At 42.4% G+C, this 18,245-nt stretch overlaps 1 protein-coding gene across 2 annotated transcripts in view; it reads left to right on the forward strand.

Moving 5' to 3' along the window:
* The window catches only part of LOC141273135 (uncharacterized), a 57,050-nt gene that overhangs the window by 7,733 nt on the left and 31,072 nt on the right, over positions 1 to 18,245 (forward strand). For both annotated transcript variants that reach the window (XM_073684578.1, XM_073684579.1), the window contains exon 2: positions 10,005 to 10,150. In XM_073684578.1, the coding sequence (XP_073540679.1) occupies positions 10,043 to 10,150 (108 nt within the window). In that variant the 5' untranslated portion in view covers positions 10,005 to 10,042. The remainder of the gene's footprint in view (positions 1 to 10,004; positions 10,151 to 18,245) is intronic.

Raw genomic sequence — 18,245 nt, forward strand, 5'->3', positions numbered from 1 at the left:
GTTGTACTAGTAAACTGGACCCAGGTCTGTTGAGGGCGACTAAGATGATTTTTTTTCCAAATGCCACTTAAGGCCACATTCACATGTTCAGTATTTGGTCAGTATTTTACATCAGTATTTGTAAACCAAAATCAGGAGTGGAACAATGAGGCTACGTCCACACTATCCGGAGCAGACTGCGGCCCCGAGCCTGCGGACGATCCGCCTCCGGCTTCCGCTCATTATGTAAATGCGCGGCGGCCGTTTTTTTTTTTTCTCACAAGCGGGCTTTCCCCATAGAGATTAGGTCTATGGGGAAAGCACGCATGTGCACCCACAGGAGAAATTGACATGCTGCGGTCTGGAAAGACTCGCCACATGCCAGAGTCTGCGGGTGATCCGCAGACGTATAGTGGGCATGGAATTTGTATAAATCCCATCCACTATGCTGTAACATCTGGTCACTGCGGATTGCACGTGCGCTGCGTTCAATCCACAGTGAACACTGATCGTGTGCACATACCCTCAGAGGAAAAGTATATCAATAAAGTTCAGTGAAATCAAAATACAATTAAGTTTCAAAAACAACGCAGCTTTATTTAAAGAATGACACCCCAAAAAGAGACAAAAATCGCAAAAAAATGATAAAAAAACGCAATGAAAAAACGTAAGTGACCTAATTTAAATAGGTGTAGAAATGGTGCAGAATTTCTGCAACATCAAAAACTCACCGTGGGAACGTAGCCTAGTAAAGCATAAAAAACCTATATAAATTTGTTATCACTGTGATCGTGCAGAACCAAAGAATAAAGCTGTCTTATCACTTTTATCGCACAGCAAATAGTGTAAAAAGAAAAACAGTTCCTGATTTTCTGTTTTTTGTTCTTTCTATGTCCGAAAAATCTGTATAAAATCAAAGACTGTTATGTTCTCCAAAAATGGTATCAATACAAACTTCAACTTATTCTTCAAAACAAGCTGTTTGCCCCAAAAAAATAAGTTTTAGCTGTTAGAATATAGAGATGAAAACTTTTTTTTTTCCACAAATTGTTTTTAGAGTGTAAAAGTAGCAATACCTTTTAAAAGGGGGGAAAAACCCTGAGTAAATCTGGCATCGCTGTAATTGTACTGACCAAAAGAATACAGCTGTTTTATCACTTATACCGCATGGAGAGCGACAAAACCATGAAACCAATTCTTGACCTGCTGTTGATTTGTTCATTCTGCCTCCCAAAGATCAATATAAGGCTCGGTCCACATTTATCTTGCTCCCTACGCTGAGGACTTACATCTAGGTTTCTTTCTGAATCCTCAAAAATCATAATTTAGACGATCTCCCTGAATGAACAATTTACTATAAGGGGTAGATGGAGACTCTGGCCTCTATGCCAGTGGTGTCCATCTTTTTAGTACACGAAAGTGGTCACATAAACATGTGGATGTAAATAAAAAATGGGACACCACTGAAATAGAGGACAGATGGCTCAGTGTCATTATAGTGAGTGGTTTTCTCAGAATATCATTTTTTGGAGGGATTAGATGGAAACCCTGACGTAAGTGCTTCTGCATTGAGCACAAAATAAATGTGAACCAAGACTTTAAATAGATCCAAAAATGTTATGTTCTACAAAATGTCACCAATAAAAACTTCAACTCATCCTGTAAAGAACAAGTCCCTACTCGGGACAGTCATGTCAACGGAAAAATATTTTTTTCCATATTACTGGAGAAGGCTGAAATGCTCTGAGAAAGTGCTATGCTACCCCTCCTTCCCCAGTGAAATCTGTGCTCCTAAATCCAATTGCCCCCCTCCCTGCGGAGCTCCACAATGTGCCACAGTTAGCATCCATAAGTATGGCAGTGTTGTAGTAGGAAAGACCCACTTAAAGTAGCACTCCACTTATTTTAGCGCTTGAGTGGTGCTACTAACAAGAGTTCCCTGACCCTAGTCTTATACTTAAAAGCTGCTGTCTTCAGCTACTCCTGGCGCCGCTCATATTCCGCACTGCAATCTTGACTGACTGTATGTCAGAGGTAACGGTCACAAGCTCTCAGTGTAAGTCTATGAGAACCACGTCCTGGCTTTTGTAGACTTACATTGAGTTGTGACTTTCGGATCACCCATCAAACACTGAAATGATCCAGCAGGTCACAACGTGCAGAAGGCGACCGGAGCGGCACTGATAACAGTGTCTGGTAAGTATATTACAAGGTATATTACAAGGGGCTGGGAATTTAAATTAGTGGCACCACTCCAGTATTGCAATAAAAATACTGGAGTGGAGCTTTAAAGCGCACCTGTCAGCAGGATTGTGCTCCGTAATCTACATACACTGCCATGTGGGCGACATTACACTGATTAATACGATACCTTGGTTGATGAAATCTGTCCTGTGGTCTTGTGTAATCTTTACTTTCAGTTTGGAGATAATAATATGCTCGTGCTTTGGGGCGGCCTGGGGGGGGGGCGCTCTACTTACATATTCATCTGTATGGTCTTATGACAGCTCACTGTGCCTTCACTGACCTGCCTCCTATTTTACCTAGCCCTGCACTACTAGATGCATTATGTAAAATAGGAGGCAGGTCACTGAACAATCATTGAGGTGTCATAAGAGCATACAGATGAATATGTAAGCAGAGCACAAGATAGAGCGCCGCCCCGGAGCACGAGCATATCATTATCTCCAAACTGAAAGTAAAGATTACACATGAACCACCGGATCAATTTCATCAACCAAGGTATCATATAAATCAGTGTAATGTTGCCCTCCTGACAGTGTATGTAGTTTACTGAGCACAATCCTGCTGACAGGTGTTCTTTAATTTACAGGGCACGTGACTACAGAAGAAAAGCTCGGCACAATGTATTGGCATATTTGCAATTTTCACTCTGCTAAATCCAATGTGTTCATCCTATAAAAAGCCTCATGAATATAGACGGCACTTCCCTATGAACAATAACATCCTATAATTCACTGGAAGCAAAAGCCAATTTGATAAAGAACTCAGATTAAAAAAATATTATTAAAAAACAATAAATACAAGGGGAAAAATACTAGTTGAAAGTTCAAAAACTGCTGACCCCAGCTGTTCATCTACCCAGGTCATATCTGTTGCTCTCCTTACTTCACTCTATGCATTTTATATTCTTTTGATACAATGACTGATTATTTGAGATTTCATGCACTGGCACTATATTAAATTATTGGTTGCTTTATGCACTTTATGTTTAGTGCTTTCATTATGAATAGCATGTATATGCACTTTGCTAAATACTCTATGCCCTCTTATGCATCTCTCCTCACACGTACACCATTAAATAAACAACTCTCTTCTCAAGAATTGAACTCATGGCCTCCATGTTCACAAGCAGCAGCTCTAGCTATGAGGCACAGACCACAATGATAAACATAGGAGAATTTAGTAATCTTGAGCTGTATTGCAGGCAGTAAACCCAGAAACATATTATACAAGTGTATAGAGATACAGCTGTACATAGCAGTGCATTTCTATGTCCCTGTATTTTAGAGGTGAAGAATAAGTCAGATTTTTTTTCCCTATACAACTACTAAAAAAATAATTAGAAACAATTACAAAAATGTTGTTTTCTCTTTTTCTTTGTAAGTCTCTGTTATGCACACGCCCGGACTGACTGGCGTGTGCGGGTGTTGTGGTTCCACTGGACCATGGACCGGAGAGTGCCTGGAGGGGCGTGACTAAGTATCTGGCCGATCCGACCAAGGTGGCACGACGGCATACGACGCCAGTGCACCAGGGAGAAACCGGGCAGAGGGACCAGGTGCTACTCCAGGTCAAACTCCGGACACGGGGGTTGACCCACGCTGGGATTACTGGAACAGGCAGGTTAGGCTGGCACAGACTGGTGGATGTAAGCAAACACGGCAGGTATGCAGATGGGTGGATACAGGCGAGTATGCAGGCAGGGAGGTACTGGCCGAAAGGACGGGCTGGAGCACAGAGAGGTTAAGACCCAGTACAGACTGGGTCACAGAACCGCAGATGCGGTAGACAACCACAGCAGAGAGGGAACGCCCGAAGCGGTGGGCAAGAACAGAGCAGGACGGGGCTGCAGGAGCAGCGAGCACAAGCAGGGCAGGACAGGACTGCCGGAGCAGCGGGCAGAAGCAGGGCAGGGTGGAAACCGCAGAAGCAGTAAGCAAGATAAGAGCAGAGCAGAAACCGCAGGAGCGGCAAGCAAGGCAAGAGCAGAGTGAAAACCGCAAGAGTGGCAAGCTAAGCAGGAGCAGAGCGGACACCGCAGAGCTGTAAACAAGGCAGGAGCAGAGCAGAAACCGCAAGAGCGGCAAGCTAAGCAGGAGCAGAGTGGACACCGCAGAGCGGTAAACAAGGCAGGAGCAGAGCAGAAACCGCAAGAGCGGCAAGCTAAGCAGGAGCAGAGCGGTAAACAAGGCAAGGGGATAGGACTCTGTTCACAAAGAACAGACGGAGAAGGAAAGGCAGAACCAGAAGCACGCACAGTACTTACATAGAAGTAGCGAGCGTACACTAAATTCACAACAGAGGTACAGAGACGACGAGAAGGAATTTAGGAGCGAGTTCAGACTCTGCAGAAAGACGCAGAAAACAGACATAGAGGGAAAAGGGAGACAAGGTTAAAGTAGAAACGAGGCACAGACAACAGGGAACAGAGGAACGGGAACAGAGACAGCAAGGCAGGAACACAAACAGGACTCTGTTCAGACGGGAACAGATACCGCAAGGCAGGGACACAAACAGGACTCTGTTCAGACGGGAACAGATACCGCAAGGCAGGGACACAAACAGGACTCTGTTCAGACGGGAACAGATACCGCAAGGCAGGGACACAAACAGGACTCTGTTCAGACGGGAACAGATACCGCAAGGCAGGGACACAAACAGGACTCTGTTCAGACGGGAACAGATACCGCAAGGCAGGGACACAAACAGGACTCTGTTCAGACGGGAACAGATACCGCAAGGCAGGGACACAAACAGGACTCTGTTCAGACGGGAACAGATACCGCAAGGCAGGGACACAAACAGGACTCTGTTCAGACGGGAACAGATACCGCAAGGCAGGGACACAAACAGGACTCTGTTCAGACGGGAACAGATACCGCAAGGCAGGGACACAAACAGGACTCTGTTCAGACGGGAACAGATACCGCAAGGCAGAGACACAAACAGGACTCTGTTCAGACGGGAACAGATACCGAAAGGCAGAGACACAAACAGGACTCTGTTCAGACGGGAACAGATACCGAAAGGCAGAGACACAAACAGGACTCTGTTCAGACGGGAACAGATACCGCAAGGCACAGACAGGCAGATCTAGGAATACGGCCCCTAGAAGGCGAAAGAACAGGCAAGAAGCGTGTTCACAAGAACAGACCACAGTTCAGACACAGAACTGGAAAACAGGCAGGAAAACAGGATAGGACCTGGCATGTCAGAGACAAAAAGCCAACTGACAAGAAGCAATGCTCAGGCACCATCTTGAGGAAGAAGGTGGTATAAATACCCAAAGATGGACAGCAATAGGCTGAAGGTGCAACAGGGGCGTGTCCGCAGCAGGTACAAGAAACAGAAAGTTCAGCGGGCGTCGCCCTATGCAGCCAAAACAGACAAACAGACAGCAAGGAGGGAAGCCAGAGAGACATTCTGGACTGGAGATCAAGTGCGCGCTCTTGCACAGTGGGAGATGGACCACCATGCAAGGACGCCGCCAGGTATGTTACAGTCTCCTTTGGGACTTGAACCCACAACCTCTATAATCGCTAACAGCTAAAGCATTGAGCCACAGGCTCCAGTGATGTCACTGGGAGAGTTTTGTTTACATTTGTTTGCAATCCACTTCTAGAGTGCTTGTTTTGCCAATCAAACACTAACTCCACAGGCAAATTACGCAGTGTATTGCTATGTCTCTGCATTCTAGAGAGAGAATGAAGGAGAGATTTTTTTTTCTCCCTATAAAATTAATAAAAACTAATAAAAAAAACAGTTACAATAATGTCATTTTTAATGCGCTTTTTTTTTTTTTTTTTTTTTAAAAATGACAAAAATCTGCAAATAATAGACATATTTGGTATCCCTGTAATCGTAACGACCCGCACAACATTGCAGTATGATCATTTATGGTGATCTGTACATGGTGTAAAAAATGACGCTCTTGTTTTTTTTCTGTATTATAGCCATAACTGTGAAGCAATGTTCACACGTAGTGTAAATGCTGCATTTTTTTTTACTGCTTTTTTTCTGCACGTTTTCTCCAGGTGTCTGCACGACATGACGCATTAAGAATATTCTTTTGATTATTCCATGTTTGCTGTGTTTCTTTTATGCATTTTCCACCATATTTGACGCTATTCGGTGCAGATGTGAATCCGCTTTTTAATACTATAGAAAAGCATTCATTCTGCGCTTAAAAATGCAGCAGTATTTTTTTTTTTTTTTTTACATGCGTTTCTTTCAGGCGCTACATAGAAGCTTATAGAGAAAAAAAGCACCAAAACTGCACAGTTTTGCAATGGAAACCAAGCTAATAATAATAATAATAATAATATATAATCTATATTTAACTTTAGACAAACATTTAACAAAAAATATTAAAAAAGGAGGGTGGACCAGAATGTCCCCATTTCCCCAAAGAAGATATTGACTCACAGATGTTGCACAGATATGGATATAATGCTATACCACCATAGGACAAAAAATCTATATATGACCACCTATTTAATATTGATAATGTGGGCAATTAAGTCCTAAATGCAGTTACTATAGTGTCTATATAAATGCTACTAGAAAATAATTAAAAAAGGTCCACCCTCCTTTTTTAATATGTTTTTTTAAATGTTTGTGTAAACATGAACAGAGATTATATATTATTATTATTATTATTAGCTTGGGTTCTATTGCTTCAATTTTTTTCAGATTTGTTGGCTAGTTGGGAGTTACCCCTCCATAATATAGAATTATTTTGGGCGTTTATTCAAATATTTATGTTCACATGTAGCATAAATGCTGCATTTTTTCTGCTGCTTTTTTCACAGAAATTCTGCTGTGTTTAACTGTCCAAGCAAAGTAGATGTGATTCCATGAAATCTGCGCCCCCTGTGGTCTAAAGACGCTGCTGAACTGTGCAGTTTTGCTGCTTTTTTTTCCTCTAGAGGTTTTTTACTATATGGAGCATAAAAAAGCATGTAAAATACTGCAGTTACTTTTTTAAGTGCAGAATCAAAGCTTTTCTGTACTATAAAACACACTTAAAAATGCTGCTCCACATCTGCACAAAAAATGCATCAAATAAGGGGGAAAAGGCAGCAAAAATGCAACAACCAGAGAAGATTGTCATTGTGTAGTTTGGTCCGGACTCGTGCAGAAAACAAAAAACACAGCATTTATGCAATATGTGAACACGACCTTACAGACTCAAAAAAGCCAGATGTCATATAGTAAAGCTAAAGTGGGGAAAATAAGTACTTGATACACTGCCGATTTTGCAAATTTTCCCACCTACAAAGAATGGAGAGGTCTGTAATTTTTGTCGTAGGTACACTTCATCTGTGAGAGACAGAATCTAAAAAAAAAAATCCAGAAAATCACATTGCATGATTTTTGCATAATTAATTAGCATTTTATTGCATGAAATAAGTATTTGATACAATAGAAAAATAGAACTTAATATTTGGTACAAACACGGTGAGTGGAGTTGATACCAAAAAGTTCTATTTTGATCTCATCTGACCACATGACCTTCTCCCATGCCTCCTCTGGATTATCCAGATGGTCATGGACATGTGCCTGGACATGTGCTGTGTGCCCTGCAGGATTTTAATCCATGACGTCATAGTGTGTTACTAACGATACTGTTAGAGACTGTGGTCCCAGCTCTCTTCAGGTCATTGACCTGGTCCTCCCGTGTAGTTCTGCGCTGATTCCTGACCTTTCTCAGAATCATCCTTACCCCACGAGGTGAGATCTTGCATGGAGCCCCAGACCGAGTAAGATTGACAGTCATCTTGTGTTTCTTCCATTTTCTAATAATTGTGTCAACAGTTGTGGCCTTCTCACCAAGTTGCTTATCTATTATCCCAGCCTTGTGCAGGTCTACAGTTTTGTCCCTGGTGTCCTTAGACAGCTTTTTGGTTTTGGCCATGGTGGAGAGGTTGGAGTGTGATTGATTGAATGTGTGGACCGGTGTCTTTTATACAGGTAACGAGTTCAAACGGTTGCAATTAATACAGGTAATGAGTACAGAGTAGGAGGGCTTCTTAAAGAAGAACTAACAGGTCTGTGAAAGACAGAATTCTTGCTGGTTGCTAGGTGATCAAATACTTATGTAGTGGAATGCAAATATTAATTATTGTAAAGTCATGCAATGTGATTTTCTGGATTTTTTTTTAAGATTCTGTCTCTCACAGGTGAAGTGTACGTATGATAAAAATTACAGACCTCGCCATTCTTTGTAGGTGGAAAAACTTGCAAAATCAGCAGTGTATCAAATACTAATTTTCTCCACTGTACATAAAGATGAGAAAGTTCTGTCTGCTCCGACTATGAATGAATGATCAAAAAATAAATCCATAAGTCCCAACTAGAGATGAGCAGGACACACAGATGACGTCACACCTGCCCTGGCAAATCAAAAGCCGGAAGGTAAGAGGGAGGGCGAGGGACGCCGGAAGGTAAGAGATTCGCAGCCTCCCATTCAGTCACCAGGTACTACTGATCTGGACACCGTACCAGAGTCCCGTGAGTCGATCCGATCATCTCTAGTCCCAAACATCCTTGATACAGCGGAGAGTCCAGGATTTGAGTCTACGTCCTGCAGTCTCAGCTGTCTACTGAATGTCCCTCACTGCCAGCGACCCTCTGACATCTCCTTTTGCCAGTGTAGAAAGAAATGGTAAATAGGGTTGGCTAAGGGTATGGTCAAAATTTGCAACGGAGCGCATAGCATTTGTGTGTATAGTAGTATTATTTGTGTGCACAATAGTCATTTCTTTTTCCTTAGAGGGCACTAATATAGCAACTATATTCTAATCTATAGACTAGTCTTTATAACGGTAATATTTTTTTTGTACTTAAGAGGCAGTATTATAGGAGCTGTACAATAACATCTCTGCTAGACCCACTGTTGCCTCAAGTGTGTAGCACTGTGATTCTTCAGACCAGACCACCTTCTTCCATTGCTCTGTGCTGTGCTGATGCTCATGTGCCCATTGAATGTGCTCTTGGAGGTGACCACTCTGTGGCTACACAAGCCCATAGTCAGCAAGTCGCAATTTGTGCCTCAGTAGCTAATAAGGATAGGACAACACATGCTACCCTTCACTTCACATGTGCATCCATAAACCTTGGAAGCCCATGACCATTTCCTTCATTCTTTGACTTTCTTTGGTAGGTTCTAACTACTGAACCCTTACTGCAAAATACCTGCCAATTTGGAGATGCCCTGACCCAGTTGTCCAGTCGTCATGGTCAGGGCTGTGGAGTCGGTAAGCCAAACCTCCGACTCCAATTTCCATGCTACCGACTCCACGACTCCGACTCCTCATACATGGCTTATGTTTAAGTGATAAATTTACTGAAGCACAGATTCATCTCAGCTAAAAGTCTAGACCCTTAGATCAGGAATAGGACAGACATTTATAGGACATTTCATAACTTTCCCAAATTCTTATGAAAAAAATATTCCCCACAAACTGCATTGAATTACTGAACCCAATTTATTATATATTTTAGGAGTCGGTACATTTTATACCGACTCCGATTCCGACTCCACAGCCCTGGGCATGGCCCTTGTCAAAGTTTCCCATATCTTTACACTTGAGCCTTTTTCATGCTTTTTTATATAAATTTCAAGACTGCCCCATATATCCTACTCTTCTATAAGTGGCTTTGTCACAGAATAATCAGTGTTTTCTTTACGCTTCATGTTATGGCTGATCAAAGCATGTAAGTCTTATATCAATCAGAATATTCAACTTAATATGAAAAATCTATTTTTGTCTCTTCAGTAAAAGATTTGATCTGCTGAAGTCCCCTCTACGAGATAATGGTCCTTTTCCTGTCTGATCGACTGAGGATGGACAAGGACAGAAAAGAACTAGCTGACAGGGTGTTAAACCTCACCCTGGAGATCATCTACCTGCTGACTGGAGAGGTGAGCGAGTCTGGACATTGTCACATAACATCACAAAGCCCTTACTGTACCACATGCATCTGTGATCATCATCAGTACAGCCCACTGGCAAGGGCAGATAATTTTTTCTGGAATTATTGTTGGCAGCACATTTTCTGTTTCCTAGGGGGTAAATACTGCCCACAATGATGATGCTAATGTCCGCATCAAGTATGTATTTAAAGGGAACCTGTCACAAGAATCATGCTGCCCGAATACATCCAGCATAGCTCAGAGCCTGGCAGCACGATTGCAGCCTGGAATGTTTTACTCTGAAACTGAGGAAGCATAGTTTGAAAAGCAAGCTGGCTCCTCCCCGGCCCGCTCCCTAGGTACACGCATGGGACATACAGTGGTGCTTGAAAGTTTGAGAACCCTTTAGAATTTTTACATTCTTCATAAATTAGACCTAAAACTTCATCAGATTTTCACACAAGTCCTAAAAGTAGTTAAAGAGGACCAAACTTAAAAAATGAGTCAAAAATATTTGGCTTTGTAATTTTTTAAATGAGTATGATGACCTAATATCACATGTCTGTGAACCTTTCAGTATCTGGTGTGCCTCCCTTGTACAGCAATAACTGTATCTAAATTTTTATCCAGTAATTATTGATTAGTCTGCACAGGGACTTGGAGGAATTTTAGCCTATTCCTCCTTACAAAACAGCTGCAACTCTGTTATGTTGGTAGGTTTCTCCTATCAACTGATCGCTTCAGGACCTAAAATAATAAAAGGATGAAGAACTTTAATAAGGTGGGGGGGACAGGAAAGTTAGGGGAGGAAAGAAAATCAAGGGGAATAAACTGTTAAAAAAGGTGAAAAAACAAGTGTACATTAACCCCTTTACAACCCAAGGTGGTTTGCACATTAATGACCAGGCCAATTTTTACAATTCTGACCACTGTCACTTTATGAGGTAATTACTCTGGAACGCTTCAACGGATTCCCCTGACTCTGAGAATGTTTTTTCGTGACATATTGTACTTCATGATAGTGGTAACATTTCTTCGATATCACTTGCGTTTATTTGTGAAATCAGAGAGATATGTCACACAAAATAGTTAATAAATAACATTTCCCACATGTCTACTTTACATCAGCACAATTTTGGAACCAACATTTTTTTTGTTAGGGAGCTATAAGGGTTAAAAGTTGACCAGCGATTTCTCATTTTTCCAACAAAATTTACAAAACCGTTTTTTTTAGGCATCACATTTGAAGTCACTTTGAGGGGTCTTTATGACAGAAAATACCCAAAAGTGACACCATTCAAAAACTGCACCCCTCAAGGTCCTCAAAACCACATTCAAGAAGTTTATTAACCCTTCAGGTGTTTCACTGGAATTTTTGGAATGTGGAAGAAAAAAATTTACATTTAACTTCTTTCACAAAAATGTTAATTTAGACCCAATTTTTTTATTTTCGCAGGGGTAACAGGAAAAAATGGACCCCAAAATTTGTTGTACAGTTTCCCCTGAGCACGCAGATACCCCATATGTGGGGAAAAACCACTGTTTGGGCGCACGGCAGGGTTCGAAAGGATAGGAGCGCCATTTGACTTTTTGAATGTAAAATTTTCTTGAATAATTAGCGGACGCCATGTTGCGTTTGGAGAGCCCTTGATGTGCCTAAACAGTGGAAACCCCCCACAAGTGACACCATTTTGGGAACTTATTTTGATGTGTGGTGAGCACCTTGAACCCCTAGGTGCTTCACAGAAGTTTATAACATTGAGCCATAAAAATAAAATTTTCACATTTTTCCCAGAAAAATGTTTTTCAGCCTCCAATTTTGCATTTTCATAAGGGTAACAAGGAGAAATTGCACCATGCAGTTTGTTGTGCAATTTCTCCTGAGTAAGGAGATACCCCATATATGGGGGCAAACCACTGCTTAGGCATACGGCAGGGTCCGGAAGGGAAGGAGCACCATTTGACTTTTTGAATGTAAAATTAGCTTGAATAATTAGCGGATGTGCCCCTGATGTGCCTAAACAGTGGAAACCCCCCACAAGTGACACCATTTTGGAAACTAGACCCCTCAGGGAACTTATCTAGCTGTGTGGTGAGCACCCTGAACCCCCAAGTGCTTTACAGAAGTTTATAACATGAAGCCGTGAAAATAAAAAAATCAAACTTTTTCCACAAAAATGATGTTTTAGCCCCAATTTTTTTATTTTCACAAGGGTAAGAGGAGAAAATGGAACCAAAAAACTTTTGTCAAATTTCTCCTGAGTACGCCAATACCCCATATGTGGGGAAAATTCAGGGTTTGGGCGCACGGCAGAGTTCAGAAGGGAAGGAGCACTGTGTGACTTTTTTTTGTCCGCGAGACTCGAGCACCCGTGATACTCAATGCATACCCGAGCACCCGATGCAAACTCAAGTAGCGAGCACTTGCGCTCAACACTAGTTGCCATATCGTCATCTTTTTTTTTTTTTACTTTTGAAAAAAATCCCAACCCTAACCCCAAACCCAACCCTAACCCCAACCCTAGCCCAACCCTAACCCTAGCCCAACCCTAACCTCAACCTTAACCCTAGCCCAACCCTAACCCGAGAGTTTATTTTTTACGCCGATTCTCGTGCGGTATAAGTGATTAGACGACTTTATTGTTCGGGTCGGTGAGATTACAGTGATACCAGAATCATATCGGGTTTTTATGATTGACAGCTGTCACACACTAAAAGACGCATTTTTTGTAAAATCTAGTTTTTGCATTGCCATATTTTGAAAGCTATAATTTTTCCATATTTTGGCCGACAGTCATGTGACGGCTTGTTTTTTGCGGGATGAGTTAACGTTTTTATTGGTGCCATTTTCAGGCACGTGATATTTTTTGATCGCTTTCTATTCCTATTTTTGGGAGGCTGAATAAACAAAAACCAACAATTCAGGAATAGGTTTTATGTTTTTTTTTTATGCTGTTCCACGTGTGGTAAAATTGATAAGGTAGCTTTATTCTTCGGGTCAGTACGTTTACAGCGGTACCATATTTATATAGTTTTTTATGTTTTGGCGCTTTTACACAATAAAAGATATTTTATCGAAAAAATTTATTTTTTGCATCGCTTTATCCTGAGAGCTATAACTTTTTTACTTTTCGGATGATAGAGCTGTATGGCGACTGTTTTTTGCGGGACAAGATGGTGTTTTCACGGGTCCCATTTTTATTTATATTCGTCTTTTTGATCTCGTGTTATTCCATTTTTTGTTTGGCGGTATGATGATAAAGCATTGTTTTTTGTTTCGTTTTTTTTTTTTTTTTTTTTACCGTGTTCACTAAAGGGGTTAACTAGTAAGACAGTTTTATAGGTCAGGTCGTTCCGGACGAGACGATACCAATTATGTGTACTTCTATTGTTTATTTTTTTTTTTTTTTTCATAATAATATTTATTGATGGGTACATTATATTTTTATTTTTGGTGGATTCTTTTTTTTACTTTCACTTTTTTTTATTCTGATTGCCTGTATAGCACAGGGATGGAGCACCATCCCTGTGCTATACAGGCTGTCACCGCTGCAGATGCAGAAGATACTTTGGTCATGCACTGCGCATGACCAAAATATCTTCCTGCTGTCTGGTGACCTGGATCTTGTCATGACGACATCGGGTCGTCATGGCAACATCCGGGAAGCTGCAGCAGACAGCGCTGGAGGCCGGCAGGAGAGGTCAGGATCCCGATCACCTCCCCTTGCCCCCGCAATGCTGCGATCGACTTCGATCGCAGCATTGCTGAGGTTAATGTGCCGGGAGCGGTGCGGGACTGCTCCCTGCACAGAGCACCGGGTGTCAGCTGTGACAATCAGCTGACACCCAGCGGCGATCACGCCCGCACAGCGTGTGTGCGGGCGCGATCGCAAAGACGTACTAATACGTATCAGGCTCTTAATGTTATGATCTGCAACAAGTACTAAGGAAAGAATGGGAAAAGCTGTCCCTACAGTATGACTAAGCTGAATCCCTACGATGTAGTGGGCTGCCTGTTCCTTGCGAACAGACCTGCCTTAGTCCTCGGCTAGTCTGAACAAAGACCTATAGCATAAAAGGAAGGGGTCCCTAATAGAACTAAGGACTGGAAGAAAAATGGGACACCTCCTGAACAGAGAAGGTTGTTGCAGAAAACAAAAAGATAAATTGACAAAAAGGTACTAGAGGTCCCAGAAGGACCAAGCGAACTAGCAAAACAGTCAAACAACACTGAAGTCCAGCACTGCCAAAAGGGCGGAGCTGGAATATAAAGGCAGATGGTCACATGACCGCAAAACACAAGATGGAAAAAACAAACAGGAGGGTTCTAACAGTACCCCTTATTTTATGAGGATCCTCCAGGCCTATCTGGAAATCTCTTGTGGAAAGCTCTAACAGGCCTAGGAGCAGAGACATCATCCGCCCTTACCCAGGAGTTATCTTCGGGACCGAAACCCTTCCAGGAGACGAGATACTGTAATCTCCCTCTGTGCCATCTAGAATTCAAGATACGAGAAATTTCATATTCGCCGTCTTCCACTACAGGAGGAACTGTGACAGTGGCGTCCCTATCAGATACATCAGCCTTTTTCAACAAGGAAACATGAAACACCGGATTAATCTTCCAGGAAGTAGGGATATCCAACCTAACCGCAGATGGGTTAACAACCTGAAGCACTTTAAATGGACCCACAAACTTAGGACCCAGTTTTTTAGAGGGAATCCTCAACCGCAAGTTCCTTGAGGACAACCAAACCATGTCACCGACAGTAAACAAAACCTCCTTACGTTTCCTGTCAAACTACTTCTTGGACTTCTTGTTAGCCTCTTGAAGGTTGCAACGCACATTAGTCCAAACTCTCTCCAAATCACCGGAAAAATTCTCCTCCCCCGGCACCACCGACCCCAATTTGGAGAACGAACCAAAAGGTGGATGTCTCCCACTACAACAAAAAAAAGGAGAACACCCAGCTGAGGAGGATGTATGATTGTTAAGAGCAAATTCTGCACAGTGAACTCACATTTCTCCAGCTTAGCAAAGAGTGAATTATCACTCAATAACTGCAAAACTTCATGTACACTCTGCCAATGGGACTCCAGATCTGGCGAATAAATCAAAATGTCATCTAAATACACAACCACATTCTTACCAATCAAAGGTCTCAGGATGTCATTAATAAGGTTCTGAAAAAATGCAGGTGCATTGGTAAGACCAAAAGGCATCACCAGATTCTCAAAATGACCTACCGGAGTGTTAAAAGCAGTTTTCCATTCATCACCCTCCTTCACTCGTAACAAATTGTATGCCCCCGGAGATCAATCTTAGAGAACCACTTGGCCCCCACTAACTGGTTAAACAAGTCAGGAATTAACGGCAATGGGTAGGAATTGCGTATGGTAATCTTATTAATTTCACGAAAATCCAGACATGGACGTAAACCCCCGTCCTTTTTTTTAACAATGAAAATCCAACTGCCACAGGCGACTTAGAAGGTCTAATGTGACCAGGAGCCAGGCTAGTCTCTATGTACTCCTCCAAGGCCTTTCTTTCAGGGATAGTTAGATTAAACAAGTGACTCTTGGGAAGAGTAGCTCCCGGAACAAACTCAGTGGCACAATCATAATCCCTATGAGGAGGTAAAACTTGCGACTCCTCCTCCGAAAAAACCCTCCAAAAATCTTGACTAGGTACAGGTAATTTTTTCACAGCCGCAATGCGACCATTACAACATTTATCATAGCACTTCAGACTCCAAGACTTAATCTCATTAGTAGACCAGTCCAATAAAGGATTGTGCAGTTTTAACCAAGGCAATCCTAGAACAACTGGAGAGGGTAAATTATCCAAAACAACCAAGTCCAAAATTTCATGGTGAACTCCATTGATAGTGAGGGGAAATGCAGCAACCTTGTGAGTAATACATTTCAAGGGAGTGTTATCAATTGCAATCACAGAAAAAGGTGATGACAAAATCAATCAAATTTTCCTGCAAAGTAGTACTCCCTGAAAGAAATACTCCTGCAGAGCGTAAACAAGTATACGGGCATACCTGACCTTTCTTTTTTCTTTACTTAAACGAAGCTCACAATACTTAATCAAATGGTCAGCTTTACCACAATAAAGACACAATCCCTCGGCGAACCTCCGGTCTCTTTCCTGAGAGCGGAGCGACATTGCCCCAACCTCCATCGGTTCTCCTCCGTCTGAGCAGATTTTCTGGGGACTAGGACCTGGCATTACAGGAGTCTTTACCTCAATCTGCCTAGATCTCAGCCTCCTATCCACACGAACAGCTAATTGCATGGCATCCTGCAAAGTCTCAGATGCGGGAAATGCAATTAGCAAATCCTTAACCCTTTCACTCAGACCAGCAAGAAATAGACATTTCAGAGCAGGATCATTCCATTTGACTTCTGAAGCCCATCTTCTAACGTGTGTGCAATAATTTTCAACATCACCTGACCCCTGATTCAAACGCCTGAGTTCTGCCTCAGCAAATGAGATTCGATCAGGATCGTCATATAATAGACCCATAGCAGAAAAAAATTCCTCCACCGACCTTAAGCATGGATCATTAGGTTGGAGAGAAAAGGCCCACCCTTGTGGTTCATTGCGCAAAAGTGACATAATAAAACCAATGCGCTGTGATTCATTCCCAGAGGACCTTGGTCTCAAACGAAAATATAACAAACAAGCATTTTTAAAGGAAAAAAAATCTTGCTGTTTACCATAAAAAACATCAGGCAGACCTACCTTGGGTTCCACAAAATGCGCTCCAGAACAGCTACGCACGTGTTCCTGGAGCTCGGCCACCTCCAGAGACAATCCCTGCAAGTGTTGAGCCAAATCCTGGACGGAAGCCATACTGATCCCCGAATTTCTTTCCTTTTAGTTTATTTGGACTGGACTTACTGTTATGATCTGCAACAAATACTAAGGAAAGAAAGTGGAAAGCTATCCCTACAGTATGACTAAGCTGAATCCCTACGATGTAGCGGGCTGCCTGTTTCTTGCGAACAGACCCACCTTAGTCCTCGGCTAGTCTGAACGAAGACCTATAGCATAAAGGGAAGGGGTCCCTAAAAGAACTAAGGACTGGGACAAAAATGGGACACCTCCTGAACAGAGAAGGTTGTTGCAGAAAACAAAAAAATAAACTGACAAACAGGTACTAGAGGTCCCAGAAGGACCAAGCGAACTGACAGAGAAGCACCTGGCTAGCAAAACAGTCAAACAACACTGAAGTCCAGCACAGCCAAAAGGGTGGAGCTGGAATGTAAAGGCAGATGATCACGTGACCGCAAAACACAAGATGGAAAAAACAAACAGGAGGGTTCTAACACTTAAAGCCCAGGGCGCAGATACGTATTAGTACATTTTGGGCTTTAAAGGGGTTAAGGTTAAGTGCCCACGATGCAGAAATACTCCGGATTTTTCCTGAGCGTTTCTGCATCTCCCTGGCAGAAAAAACGCATGCGGATTTTACATGCGTTTTTCCTGCCAGGGACTAGCGTAAGTGAAGCGTTGTTCACATGCATTTCCGCATGCGGGTTGTCAAGCGCTTTCCAAGCGATTTTCGCATCACTTGGAAAGTGCTTGACAACTTGATCATGCAACTGGCATGGATTTGTATAGTGTGACCAAGTTAATAGTTGAAAAAAAGATTAAAAATGGTAAAACAACAAACAAAAAACATTATACTTACTTTCTGATGGCCCCCGGTCTTTTCTCCGCTGCGTCCGGTCTCTTGTACAGCTTGCGGTGGTGTGAAAGGACCTTCCATGACTTCATTTAGTCATGTGACAGGTTACGCGACCGCCGACGTCAGGGGTCGTGTGACCCATTACATGACTAAATGACGTCATGGCAGGTCCTTTTAGACCATCGCGAGCCGTACAAGAGACCGGACGCAGCGGAGAAAAGACCGGGGGGCCATCAGAAGGTAATTATAATGTATTTTTTTATTTTAATTCTTTTTTTTTTTTACAGGTACCATGGTACCCAGGTGTGGAGGAGAGTCTCCTCTTCACCAGACCCGGGTACCATCCGCACATTGAAAAGCTTCATATCCGCATGTGCACATGTAGTCATGCGGATATTATG

This window comes from Phyllobates terribilis, unplaced genomic scaffold, assembly GCF_046119375.1.
Source record: "Phyllobates terribilis strain yellow unplaced genomic scaffold, ASM4611937v1 Scaffold_5__5_contigs__length_657084704, whole genome shotgun sequence".
NCBI classification, from domain to species: domain Eukaryota; kingdom Metazoa; phylum Chordata; class Amphibia; order Anura; family Dendrobatidae; genus Phyllobates; species Phyllobates terribilis.